Source organism: Bos indicus x Bos taurus, chromosome 17 (assembly GCF_003369695.1).
Source record: "Bos indicus x Bos taurus breed Angus x Brahman F1 hybrid chromosome 17, Bos_hybrid_MaternalHap_v2.0, whole genome shotgun sequence".
Lineage (NCBI taxonomy): Eukaryota > Metazoa > Chordata > Mammalia > Artiodactyla > Bovidae > Bos > Bos indicus x Bos taurus.
In genome coordinates this window covers 62,419,432-62,434,290 of record NC_040092.1, presented here as the reverse complement: position 1 = coordinate 62,434,290, position 14,859 = coordinate 62,419,432, and the positions used below count along the sequence as shown (strand labels likewise).

Sequence of the window (14,859 nt, the reverse complement as noted above, 5' to 3'; positions counted from 1 at the left end):
ACCTATCTATGTCTCCTGCCCTGGCAGGTGGATTCTTTACCACTAATGCCACCTAGGAAGCCCTCCAGGCCCCCTACCTCACTTTAATAAGGGAACTCTCTTTTTTTCTGATTTATATATGCCTAAAAGTGTAAAGTTTTTATTTGAAAAGACATCCCTATAGAGCAGTTTGAAAACGACTAAAATCAGTTCAGTTCAATCGCTCAGTCGTGTCCGACTCCTTGTGACCCCATGAACCACAGCACGCCAGGCCTCCCTGTCCATCACCAACTCCCGGAGTCTACCCAAACTCATGTCCATTGAGTTGGTGATACCATCTAACCATCTCATCCTCTGTCATCCCCTTCTCCTCCTGCCTTCAATCTTTCCCAACATCAGGGTCTTTTCAAATAAGCCAGCTCTTCACATCAGGTGGCCAAAGTATTGGAATTTCAGCTTCAACATCGGTCCTTCCAATGAACACCCAGGACTGATCTCCTTTAGGATGGACTGGTTGGATCTCCTTGCAGTCCAAGGGACTCTCAAGAGTCTTCTCCAACACCACAGTTCAAAAGCAACAATTCTTCTGCACTCAGCTTTCTTTATAGTCCAACTCTCACATCCATACATGACTACTGGAAAAACCATAGCCTTGACTAGACAGACCTTTGTTGACAAAGTAATGTCTCTGCTTTAAAATAGATCACCTCTAACGTCTTCCCCAGTTCTGAGGGTCTCCAAAATACCATCATTATGAAAGTAACTCCACAGTAACCACTCATCAACCTTTGTGAGGGGTGGAAAGTACTGGGTTGGTCAAAAAGTTTGTTTGGGTTTTTCCATAACACCTTGCAGAAAAACCCAAACAAACTTTTTGGTCAATTCAACAGTTATTGTAATAAGGATATCAATGAAGAAGAGCATTTGGCATGATCAAGGTCTTAGAGAAAACACAGGACTGGGAAAAATCAATACAAAATTAAAATAAAATTAATACAAAATTAAAACAATAAATGGAAGTACTAGAATTACCCTTTTAAAGAAATGCAGATTAACCTCATTTGACACATTTTCTGTAAGACATCACTGCTGACTCACCTCTGTCAACTATTTCAGAGGCAACACACTTACACAGTTATACTCTGATGCCTGCAGCAGAGCAGTTAAGAGCCTGGGCTCCAGGGACAAACGCAACAATTCACATCTCAGCTCTTCCACTTACTAGCGACATGACCTTAGGAGAACCACATAAGGCTCCGTTTTTCATCATGAAATGAGAAGCATAATGTCTACCTGACAGAGCTGGGCTGAGGATAAAATGAGGTAAAGAAGAGAAGAATTCAGAACACTATCTGGTACGTACAGAAAACTCAGTCAATGCTTACAGCATACATATTTACGCTCAAGTTGTATTATACAGCCCGAATCTCTTCTTAAAGATTTTTAACTTATCCTTACTGGCTTGAAATTTAACCTCTTTTACAATGACGTTCTCTTTTTTTACAGTCTTGGCAAAAGGCTTATTAAACCATTTGTCCTTTTCATTGTATTACCATATTATCATGATACATAAACACACATTTTTATGTACCTGGCCTTCAATGCATTTATTGAATGAACCCCATAGACTCAGTTACATCATCTGAGGGAAGAGGAAACACTATTTTTGTATTCTTGGGTCCTGATCTGAAATGAACTTGTGTTTAAAAAAATCTCATATTGTAAACTTTTATTATACAAACATGAAACATCATTATCTAGAGACCATTGCTGCCCATAACTAGGGCTGGCAAGAAACCTTCATACCATCATCAGTCATTAAAAAAGAAATATTCTATGAGCACCATGATTTTCCTTAGTACTATGGAAGGACACAGAAATAAATGCCAGACAGGTAGTAATATTGACAAATGAGCTTTGTTTTTCTTTTTTTCACTTCTTTCCCTCCAGCAAAGATTCTTTTCTAACTAAAAGAATCTCTATAACTAAAAGTCATATTGCGAGAAAAAAAAAGATAACTAGTCTTTGAATAAACAGAGTTTGCCTGTGACCTTCTATTACCTTTCCATATACACATGGAAAATTCCCACACGCAAAAATGAATACTGCTGTGTGTGAAGAGCCACAACCACCTCTTTCTAGCTCCATCACCTACTTCCTCATCTTCACGCCTCACACTTTTAGTGCCAGAAAAGGAGGCTTGGATCAACAATGAAACCCCCCAAGGTCACTGTTTAAGCAACAACACTAGTTAAAGTGACTGCAAACTTCGGCCAAGACTAAGCTATATCATTCCACAGCCAAACGCAGTGACCAACACAGAACAGCCCACAGTGAATACACAGCTTGGAAAAACAGAAAGATAACCGTCTCCCAGGCCACAGAAATCCAAGCTGCAATTACCTATTTTTTAAATGATTTTCTTAAACGACTCCTTCCATGAAGTCCAGGAATTCCAATAACTTACCGGTCAGCAGCTTCCACGTCAAAGCAAAACCTTCTGTCAATGGAGTCAGTATGTCTCCTGATACATTCTTTCAAAAAGAAGACCTCTCCATCCCCCTGCGAAGAATCATTTTAAGCATTTTCAAACACTACAGTATACACATACACAGAGTTACGTATCCTATACTCGAAGGGGGGAGGGGAGGCAAGGTTCAGATCTTAGGTTCCTCTATTCTGTTCTCTTTGGAACCAGTTTATTTCGAACTGTAGCCATTTCTGTCACTGACCTTTTCTTAAGATTTTTTAGACGCTGCTTCAATTACAGTAACCTTAAACCAGACCTTATGAGTGCTAATTTTAAAAGGTGGATTAGCAATATAGTTTCCACATGTCTATATTTGTTATTCTTATTGCCCTCTTGTTAAAAAAAAAAGATAATGTGTTTGCATTTCACATTACATTATACCACATGAAACAGCCCACAGGTAACCATTTCTGACCTAGGAAAACTTTAATTCCATAGGAATCTACCTAAAAGTACATGAAGGACCTTGGATCAGCCATTGTGATCATCTCAAGCTAGAACCATTCCATTTATGTGGGTGTGTGCTCAGCTGTGCCCAGGTCTTTGCAACCCCATGGACTGCAGCCCACTAGGCTCCTCTGTCCAGGGGATCATGCATGGCAGGAATCTGCAGTGGGTTGCCATTTCCTTCTCCCGGGGATCTTCCCAACACATCTATGTGCTTTGCTGTTTCCTCAGTGAATCACCTTGAATTTACCTTTACTGAGTGTTCAGTTAAATATGGTACCATTTTATCTCAGTTAACCACCCTCTCCAAGAGCTTTAAAAAGCAGCAGAAAACAGGAGACAGAAGCAATGCAAAAACAGGTTCTCAGTAAGAAACTGTAAGAGTCTGAGAAACACTTCTGGAATATTTTAGTATTTTCTGGAATGTGAAGATCTCTAATATTAAACCAGCATTCAGATGTAAAAAACATTCAAAATATCACAGTCATCGTATTTTAAATGTATTTGTTATTTGGGGCTAAAACAGAAAGATACCACTAAGCAGATGTGTCCTGGGTCTTGAGTCGGCTCTGAAAGGAAACTCGCACTCCAACCCATGCTCGGTTTGTCATTGAAGAGAATGGGAGTTAGTGTTCAAGAGGGAGGGTTCACACATGTCTATCTATGGCTGATTCATGTTGACGTATGGCAGAAACCAACACAACATTGTAAAGCAATTATCCTCCCATTAAATATAAAATTTGTAAAAACTGGAAAAAGTGTACAGAGATACAGAAGCTAATCCATATTTATCCTCTCACTGCAACTTCTGATCATATCAGTGGCCCTCAGAGGTATAAAGTAATCACGAGCATTTGGTTAATGAGCTGCGCACAGTTGCTGATCATTCCTGGAGTTTGCTCTTTTATTAGATTTGATGCTTCACTTACCAACAAATTTTGCCTTCTCTGTGTCTGACATGTTCTTAACAAATTATTCCTGACTGTATCCATTAAACTTTAGTTACATTTGACAAAAATAAATGAATGTGATCTTTAAAAAAAAAAAAAAAAAGAACACAAAAACAACAAAAGCCATCCCCCTTCAGGGGTGACATCCTGGCTTCCTCTTCTTTACCATGGCCACGATTTTCCATGTGTATTTTGATATCACAAAAATGTGCTTCTATTATAAGCAGCTTTAAATAGTTTTCAGGAAGATGCAAAGTACGTGTAAACAGAAGTGAACTTGGGTTAATTCTGTATTCACAGAAACAAAATTATGCCCATCCACCCAGCAAGCAATGAATTAACCTTAAAATGTGTCACCAGTTACAGTCAATGTTAGTGAGAGGAGCTCTGTGTTGACTATTATTGTTGCTAAGAGCTACCGCTTCTGCTTTAAAACAAAGACCACCCAGACAGCTCCTGCGGCCTTCTCGCATACATTTCCTGTATCACGAGTTGCTGTGGAGTTTATTTCTACAGGAGGTGTAAACTAAATGGTGAGTGTCTAAGTGAGAAGGTTCAAGTCTGAATGAAAAGCAGAAAACTTCACTACAGATCATCTACTCTGTAATCTTTTCATTTATGTGCATTTACGTGTGCACGTGGCTCAGTCAATGCAGAATCTGTGAGAGACGTAGGTTCAATCTCTGGGTTGGGAAGATTCCCCTGGAGGAGGAAAATGACAACCCACTCCAGCCTTCTTACCTGGGAAATCCCATGGACAGAGGAGCCTGGAGGGCTATCCCCATGGCGGGGATAGCAAGAGTCAGACACGACCTAGCAACTAAACCACCACCACCATGTACAACATCAGGCCTCCCCCATAAATCCTGAGCAGTCAGCCCCCTGAGTCAGGAAAGCATGCTGAAGGTATGAACTCTATCTTCCAGTAACAGGGACGTCAAATCATTCTTTCTTTAAAAAAAAAAAATCTGACCATAAAAATCCATGCCAACAGGACATCCCTGGTGAACCAGTAGCTAAGACTCCGCATTTCCAAGGCCGGGGGCCTGGGTTCAACTCCTAGTCAGGGAACTAGAGCCCACATCCCACACATAAGAGATCCACGTGCCAGAACTAAGACCTGGGGCAGCCAAATAAACATTTTTAAAATATTTTTTTAAAACCACATGCCAGCAATTCAGAAAATACAGGAATTATTTTCTGGCCGATTTTATTTAGGAAAAAAAAAAAAACAATCTTTTCATTCTAAAAGCAAAATGGAAGGTATTTATCATTTAATGGAAACACCATTAAAATGATGCCCTCAAAGACCACCTCACAGCCAGTACAAAGCATAAAAAGGAAACACTTACAAGTTTCCCCCCGGATCTGTGCTCAAACGGGATCATGGTGAACTTCTTGGCTGCTTTTCGATACATGCAGTAGTGTTTGACCCAGCTGGAACCGAATGGAGGAGGCCCTTCAACAAGAAACAGAACTTTACATGTTTCCTTATAAACAAACAGGTATGCAAAACTCTATATTGCTAAAGATAAAAAAGCCAGAAATGGCAACTAATACAGCTCAAGGAAACAAATCAGCAACACAGCTCATCTAAGACAAGGGAAAAGCTAGGGGAAATAAGAGGGCTCATATAGACAGTTTGAGAAAAGGTCCTAACAGTTCTCAGCAACAAATAAATAATTTAAAGACATGTTTTTCACATAATCTGCTAGACTGCTATCTCATACATGAAAATCTCCTAATTGTAAATTATACATTTTTTTATTTTTGTCTATGTATGAATAGCTCGTGAGAATTCCAAGAATGCCACCAGATATATGTGATGGTTTTGGATTCAATTCTGGCCTCTCAAAATAATAGAATTGTAGAATCACAGTGCAGAAAAGCATGTAGACTATAAATCTATCTAGTGCTTTAAGCCCACTAAAGCACCTTGTAAGCAGCTATCCTTACTAACGATGTCAAAGGTAAACTTTAAAATGAAGTATGAGACCTCCCTGATGGTCCATCGGTTAAGAATCTGCCCGCTAATGCAGGGGACAAGAGCTTGATCCCCGGCCCGGGAACGAAGATCCCACATGCCTCAGAGCAACTGAGTCCACGTTCTGTAACAGAAGCCTGTGTGCCACAGCTGAAGAGCAGCCCCCACTCACCATCAGTAGGGAAAGCCCGCTCGCAGCAACAAAGACCCAGAGCAGCCAAAAGTAAAACTAAATTTAAATGACGTGTTTAGAACAGAAGAGTGAGTTGTCCACATGTGCACCAGAACAGTTTTGGAACCACTTTTTACCTCTTGCTTGGTCAGTATTACAACCATCAGAGCTCTTAAAAGAAAATGGTCCCAAGTCAGGAGACCTAGAACGGTTCCATCACAGCAAAGGAAAAGTGAGGTCCCATTCAGTTTGATAATTTTTTCTTTTATCAAGAAAGGACATTAAAACAAAAAAAAGTCAACCCTATGATCAACATCATCACAGCTGAAAATATAAATAAAGCCTAAAAATATAGATTTTTATACCTAAAAATCAAAAAGAACAAACTTGGAGGGCGGGGGGGAAGGACCCATTTAAAAGAAATGCATTTAGCTTTAGGAAAAATGAATTACATCACCTTGGGTGGAGGGGAGATGAAAGGGCTTACTAGACCACAATAAATCTCACCTCAAAACATCCTTAGTGCTGGGCCAGAGTTTGGGAACCCTCAGTGTGTGTGTGTGTGTGATCAACAGCAAGCATGTGTACTCTGTTCTATGGTTCATAAAAATACTGCGTAGGTATTTCATTCAACAAGAAAAATACCTCAAGAGACGATACGTATATTACTGTCTTTTTAATCTAAAAAAAATCTTAGGCTTAGACCAAATGGCAAAGCCAAACCTCAGAATCTCTTGCCCAGATATCAAGGTGCTTCACTGATTAAGCTGCCACCCCCTCCTGACTTCACCGGACCCCGCTCAACCAGCCCTAAGCGCAGAGATTAGTGACAGCTTTTCATGCCGTCCAAGTTTTGGGCAATATGACAGAGAGGGTGTAACACAGACTCGTGTGTGTGTGTGTTTAAGTCGCTCAGTCGTGTCCAACTCTTTGCGACTCCATGAACTGCAGCCGTGTGTGTGTGTGTGTGTGTGTGTGTGTGTGTGTGTAAGTCGCTCAGTTGTGTCCAACTCTTTGCGACTCCATGAACTGCAGCCTGCCAGGCTCCTCTGTCCATGGAATTCTCCAGGCCAGAATACTGGAGTGAATAGCCGTCCGCTCCTCCAGGGCATCTTCCCAACACAGGGATGGAACCCAGGTCTCCCGCAATGCAGGCGGATTTTTCACCAGCTGAGCCACGAGGGAAGCCCAACACAGACTCTCGTCTCGGGCAGTTCCAGCACTGAGGAGGTGCATGATCGAAGGAGCGCTGTTAATCCCCCAGTGCTTCTGTGTTCTCACTGGCAAACGGGGTGATAACAGCACCTCACAATTCATAGGAGTTCTTAATGCATTAAATAAAACAAGATGGATAGAGAGTTTAGCACAGCTAAAAAGTGAAGAGTTCTGTCACTGTGGTTTTTTCAGTCCAATTTCAGCCCCATCTCTCTCAAAGTCAGTAAGTTAACCAACAGTTATAAGTCTGAAAAAAGATTCTTGTGACATTTTTCACTTGACTGTTAAAAAGGTTAAAAAAATTAAAGGGGGGAGGAAAGGATTGAGAACTTGGGATTAGCAAACTAGTAATACATAGGGTGGATAAACAAGGTCCCATTCACTGCATAGCACAGGGAACCGTATTCAGTGTCCCATGATAAATCACAATGGAAAAGAATATGAAAAAGAAAACAAACATATGTATAACTGACTCACTTTGCTGTAAAATAACACATATATTTTACTCCAGTAAAAAAAAAAAAAAGTATATACTCCAGTAAAAATATATATACTCAAGTAAAAAAAATTTTTAATGAAATATTCACTCTATACACAGCTCAGTAGCTGTTGTTCCTGACAGCACCTTTAGAAATGACACGATTTTGCCATTCAACCAACATTTGTAAAAATAAACTGCCTCTCAGTTTTGTTTTTTTGGGGGGAGGGAGGAGACTAAAAAAAATTAAACAAATTTACAGTTGTGCCATGCCAGTAACTGTCCTTCATGAGACACTAAGACTAAGCCCAGATTAAAGAAGGGCAAGTGGAGAAAGGACCACCAGTCTCCCCACTGCAAGTAACAGGAACACCCGGTCACGCGGCTGTTCCCTGAGTCTCTCTGCTACAAAACTGGTCAGTTTGGGAATCCGGTTGCAAGAGTCACACTTGGCAAATGAAAACTCTAAAGCAGCCTAACTACAGTTAAGGGCAGAGGGGAGGGAAACAGGAAATACAGGAACATTCTCACACACCACTCCTGTGTGTGCACGTGCAGTCCCCAAATCACGGCTGACTTTTCAGCCCCACGCACTGCAGCCCGCCAGGCTCTTCTGGTCATCGGATTATCCCAGCAAGAAGACTGGAGTGGGTTGCCAAGCCCTCCTCCAGGGGATCTTCCTGATCCACGAATCCAAGCCTAGTCTCCTCCGTCTCCTGCGCTGGCAGGAGGATTCTTTACCACTACACCACCTGGGAAGCCCACGACTCCTCCTCCTAACTGGCAATCAGGCTCCACAGCTGAGGAGGTAAACCGCAACAGCCTCATCATTAAAGTAAGACCACACTGTCCAAAGTCTGAAGGCATCGTGGGCTGCTTTAATTTCAAAATAAGGATACTCTACAATTGCACTCATCCCACACACTAGTAAAGTAATGCTCAAAATTCTCCAAGCCAGGATTCAGCAGTACGTGGACCGTGAAATTCCAGATGTTCAAACTGGTTTTAGAAAAGGCAGAGGAATGAGAGATCAAATTGCCAACATCTGATGGATCATCGAAAAAGCAAGAGAGTTCCAGAAAAACATCTATTTCTGCTTTATTGACTATGTCAAAGCCTTTGACTGTGTGGATCACAATAAACTGTGGAAATTTCTGAAAGAGATGGGAATACCAGACCACCTGACCTGCCACTTGAGAAACCTGTATGCAGGTCAGGAAGCAACAGTTAGAACTGGACATGGAACAATGGACGGGTTCCAAATAGGAAAAGGAGTACGTCAAGGCTGTATATTGTTACCCTGCTTATTTAACTTATATGCAGAGTACATCATGAGAAACGCTGGGCTGGATGAAGCACAAGCTGGAATCAAGATTGCCAGGAGAAATAGCAATAACCTCAGATATGCAGATGACACCACCCTTATGGCAGAAAGTGAAGAGGAACTAAAGAGCCTCTTGATGAAAGTGAAAGAGGAGAGTGAAAAAGTTGGCTTAGAGCTCAACATTCAGAAAATGAAGACCATGGCATCCGGTCCCATCACTTCATGGGAAATAGATGGGGAAACAGTGGAAACAGTGTCAGACTTGATTTTTTGGGAGCTCCAAAATCACTGCAGATGGTGACTGCAGCCATGAAATTAGAAGACACTTACTCCTTGGAAGGAAAGTTATGACCAACCTTCATAGCATATTCAAAAGCAGAGACATTGCTTTGCCAACAAAGGTCCATCTAGTCGAGGCTATGGTTTTTCCAGTGGTCATGTATGGATGTGAGAGTTAGACTGTGAAGAAAGCTGAGCGCTGAAGAATTGATGCTTTTGAACTGTGGTGTTGGGGAAGACTCTTGAGAGTCCCTTGGACTGCAAGGAGATCCAACCAGTCCATCCTAAAGGAGATCAGTCCTGTGTGTTCTTTGGAAGGAATGATGCTAAAGCTGAAACTCCAGTACTTTGGCCACCTCATGCGAAGAGTTGACTCATTGGAAAAGACTCTGATGCTGGGAGGGATTGGGGGCGGGAGGAGAAGGGGACGACAGAGGATGAGATGGCTGGATGGCATCACTGACTCGATGGACGTGAGTCTGAGTGAACTCCGGGAGTTGGTGATGAACAGGGAGGCCTGGCGTGCTGCAATTCATGGGGTCGCAAAGAGTCGGACACAACTGAGCGACTGAACTGACTGACTGACTCACACACTGCACGTTCACTAAGAGAAAAACAATGCTGAAAATCCAGGGAGGTAAGTTAGCATGTCATCCAGAATTTTTTTTTCATAGTAATATGCAATTGCCCTGGTAATTTTAACAAGGACAAAAAACGATCTCAGAAAAAGCACACAAGAAGTGACGTGAAAGCAGGAGAGACATTTGCCCTTCTTGACTTCAACACAGAAGAACAGGGCTCTGGGGAGAGGGTGCAGGTGCATATGAGTATGTGGGTGGCTGGGTGTTGGTGTTAATGATAAGGATGAGAAGAAAAGAGGAAAAAGCTAATACCCACCTCGCTTTCAGATGTTACCAAGTCATTCTCCCTTGCAAGCAAATTTTAACAAAGTGTGACGGAGAATCGGTGGGCTGTGGCTGGAAAGCAGGGTGCTCACAGAGTTCCTAATCTCAGCATTCTCCCCCTAGGGAAGGAATGTGTTTTCCCTGCCAAACTGCAACCTACACCTTCAGACAGCAAAGAAACTGGTAGGAAAAACTACTCCCAAATATCAGAGAGTGATTACAGTGAGAGTTTTTAATAATTTTTAACGAGTTAGTCGCCACCGCGGGAGAGTCTCTTACTTTTTTCCTGCACATACAGGTAGCCCTCCGCTGTGAACTGACTTGCTCGTTTGTGGTCCTTGGGATTCTGTCTGATCTTGTTCATAAGTTCTTCCACTTCTGACCTTGTTCCTTCAAAACGATTCCGTGTCTGAAATGGATTTAAGAAACACGTATAAGTTTTAAAAGGACTTAAAAATGAACTTATGTACATTTTCAAGTCTCTGGATAGCTATAATTAAATCTGTAGCATTTTTCTACCAACTTCTCAAAACGTGTACATCCTTTCCATTGTCTCTTCTTTGTTGAGATTATTGTGCAAAGAAAAAAACTAGTTAAGTAGTTAACAGACATATAGGAACAAAGGTTACTAGAGGTTATTTACTTGGAAGATTTCTAACACCAAGAATAATTCCATTATTCAACATAAGAATTCATGTCTGCACGTCTCACAATAGTATTAAATCTTAGGTTTAAAAAAAAAAATATATATATATATATAGGCCATAAAAGGAAGTCTTTCGTTTGCAACAATCAATCTGACTCATTACCAGCAATATATCTAAGTATTCAGAATCTGAAAAAACTTAATTCTACTTTGCAAACTACTAAAACTCAGTGTCATTTTTCCCAGGCTGTGGTAATTGCACTTGAAAATGACCTTTCTTCACAGAATAAAGAAGGGGGGAAAGAAATCTCACCTACGAATAATGTCTTTGATATCTAAAGAGGCAAATCACATTTGTGAAGCCCTGGAGACGGGATGTCAATATCTCTGTCAGATGGCTAGACTGCCAACGGACATGCAAGGTGAAGTGACAAAATTACCAGGCAAACCTGCCGAGTCAGCACCACCAAGTTTCCGGACATTTCTTTCATCTACACTCAAAAATAATTGTATTAATACCGAAAAACTGCTGATGTGAAACTGTGGAGGAGCTGAGATGAAAAATTATTATTGAAATTCCTCCTCTCTCCTCCCTACAATGAAAGGGGTTACCAAGGGTTCTAAATGCAGAAAAATGTTAGAATGGTCCAGTTTTAGAGGGGGATGGGAAGTCTGATAAATGAAGACTGTAAAGGAGAAACTTAACAGAGGCTTATTTTAAACACAAGCTGAGAGGTTGTTTTTAATTCATTTATGTACTCTAAAAATGTACGGGGCTGCAGAGAGGGTGGGACTCACCTGCTGGTGGCCATCTCTCGCCTTCCCGTTTCTTATGCTCTGGGGTTTCCTGCCGCATCTTAAAGCTAATTATACCCTAATTTTAGTCACCTTGTCACTTTACAGAGATTCTCCCCATCTCTCACTTCTTTCCATCTCTGTGTCTAATATATACACATACACATGTACACACGTATGTGCACGCTACATATATGCAAATGCTAGCACACACGTGTGTGCACACACACACACTGCTATTAACCTAACGAGTTGTATCCAAAACTCTCATTATTTAAGTTAATGCTCAAACTGTCCTAGATTTGACCGGTAGGGACCCCTTCTAGCCGCTTCCTGTTTCATTTTCCTGTGTGCTATGCTCCGTTGCTCAGTCATGTCCAACTCTTTTCGACTCCAGGGACTGTAGCCCACCAGACTCCTCTGTCCACGGGGATGCTCCAGGCAAGAACACTGGAGTGGGTTGCCATTTCCTTCTCCAATTCATGAAAGTGAAAAGTGAAAGTGAAGTCGCTCAGTCGTGCCCGACTCTCAGCGACCCCATGGACTGCAGCCTTCCAGGCTCCTCCGTCCACGGGATTTTCCAGGCAAGAGTACTGGAGTGGGCTGCCATCGCCTTCTCCGCAGTATTCCCGATACATTTACTTATTTGCTCAACACACACATCCACCCGATGTAGCCAATCCTCTCAATCTTCCAGCCCCTCCTCTGCATTCTGCCTCTGTACCCTCCCACCCTCACTGCCCTCCTGCCTCCGAGGCCAGTGACTCTATACCGGGAAGGGAAAAGGTTAGCTATATTTTTAATGTGTCATTTTAGGTAAATTATGAATTTACATTTAAAAAAATCAGAGCCCAAGTAATAGAATGGCTGGGCTTCCCTGGAGGTTCAATGGGAAAGAACCCACCTGGCAAAACAGGAGATGTGGGTTCAATTCCTGGGTCAGGAAGATCCCCTGGAGAAGGAAGTGGCAACCCACTCCAGTGCTCTAGCCTAGGAAATCCCATGGACAGAGCAGCCTGGTGGGCTATGGTCCATGGGGTTGCAAAAGAGCTGGACACAACTTAGCAACAGCAAGAGAACAGTGCCTGGAATCTAGCAATTTCTGGTTCTAAATTCCAGGTGTACAGGAAGAGATCATCGAATAATAACAATGTTAGACTATAAATATTACTAGGTCACATGAGATTTTGGTCATTCAGTTCTAAGTCGTTTCCGACGCTTTGCGGCCCCGTGAACTATAGCACAGCAGGCTGCGAAATCAGTTTACAGTGCTTTAATCCTCACGATAACCTATGACAGAGTCTAGCATCTCTGATCTTATAAAACATCATTGCTGTATTTCCTTTCCTTGCATGCTTTGGTTAAACACACACACACACACACACACACACACACACACACACTTCAAAACTGGTGAGTCTTAAGTCTCATAATAAATATATTATTACATTACCTGTTGGGGGGAGGAGGATTCAAAGCGGGGACTGAGCAGGAATTCAAATACATCAGAGTATTTACAAAACTGGCGGAGAGGGGAGAGAAGGCACTGCTCACAGCAAGTCTGACCCAGAAATAAAGCTTAACAGGCAGACAGCAAGGTTTCCCAGATGGCACTAGAGGTAAAGAATCTGCCTGCCAATGCAGGAGATACAGGAAACTCGGGTTCAATCCCTGGGTCGGGAAGATCCCCTGGAGGAGGGGATGGCAACCCACTCCAGTATTCTCGCCTGGGAAATCCCACGGACAGAGCTCTGAGCCTGGTGGGGTACAGCCCTTGGGGTCGCAAAAGAATCAGACGTGACTGACCACGCACAAAGCACACACAGGCAGATAGCAAAGGCCGATTTCAAGTTCAGATTGCCATTTTTCATTCAAGCTTTCTCATCCTGGCCCTATGACCTCATCCAGAGAGCAAAAGAAGACAGAGGATAATTAAAAATACGAGGAGGGTTTCATGAAGGAGCTGTAAAACATGAGGGGTAGGTCCCCTGAGCCTGCCTTAGCAACCTCCCCAAACAGTTAAACAGAAAAGAAGGGGCAGGGCTCTCCACACATACCCCTCACCGCATCCCCAACTCACCCCCTCAAGAGCCTTATGAAGGGGCAGATGGCCAGGTAAGAAGGAGCATGCGATGGAAGCCAGGCCAACAGGTGATCAAGTCTAAACACCTGAAGGACAGCTTCCACGGGGACGAGGGGAATGCAGGTTAGAACTGCTGAGAGGCAGGCATGAGCTGAGGCTTCCCACCCGTACCCAAGTCTGAGCTCTTACCATTAAAGGGAAGCCTATGTCAGCCAGAAACCGTTAAGGTCCAAGGAAGCCCAATGGCCAGGGCAGGATGTCCACCAACTCCTGTATTTACTGACCCAGATGTTCCATGAGTGAACCTATTTCTAGCCCAACATTAAGTCTGAAATCAGTGACCTTGGGCCCTGGGATAAGCCTGCCCAAGTCCCAGTGCCACTCGGCCTTAAAGCAGTATGACTTGAGGAAGTTGTCTTTCCTCCTTTCCTCACTTGCCCAAGTAGGAATTTTAAGATCTATATCACAGGACATTTCTGAAGACTAAATGTTATGACACATTTGTATTGTAAACAAATTGCACTTGGTAACACATGGCATGTGGTAACAAAATAAGTGTTATTATTATTTTCATTGCAATTAAGCCTCTCAATAGTGACAATCAGTCTCTAACAAAGGAAAGAAGAGATTCTTCAATATAAAACTACAATTGTATTACTTTACATCTGAGTGAAAGAGAAAGTACATTTTTAATTTTTTTTGGGGGGGGGATTATAAAAGCTAATCATGACACTATAACAGAGAGAGGGCATGAACAGCGCTGTCTGGAGGCGAGAAGAGGGGCAAACAGGATTACAAAGTGACCACAGACGGGCTCCCCCTCAGAAACCATCACGTCCGTGTTTCTCACAACCACTTCCGACCTCTCTCTCTTTTTGTCACAGAGTTTATTTTGGTGTTCTACTCTTCTCTCAAAACTGTAACAAACACGTGTGTGTGTATCCATAAATTTTTACTAACTGCTCTTAGTATCTTCTAGGGACTCCAGAACCCTAAAATTTCTCCAGTTCTACTTCTTCCAGAAGAATTCTATTTTAGTCTCTCCGGGGATAGAGATCATAAAATGTTTTTA

General features: G+C 42.3%; 1 protein-coding gene across 4 annotated transcripts in view; it reads right to left on the bottom strand.

Moving 5' to 3' along the window:
• ARHGAP10 (Rho GTPase activating protein 10) overlaps positions 1–14,859 on the bottom strand; it is a 376,879-nt gene that overhangs the window by 201,105 nt on the left and 160,915 nt on the right. For all 4 annotated transcript variants that reach the window (XM_027513410.1, XM_027513409.1, XM_027513413.1 and 1 more), the window contains 3 exons: positions 10,543–10,672; positions 5,259–5,365; positions 2,447–2,541 (listed from right to left, as the gene is read on the bottom strand). In XM_027513410.1, coding sequence (XP_027369211.1) covers positions 2,447–2,541; positions 5,259–5,365; positions 10,543–10,672 — 332 coding nt within the window. The remainder of the gene's footprint in view (positions 1–2,446; positions 2,542–5,258; positions 5,366–10,542; positions 10,673–14,859) is intronic.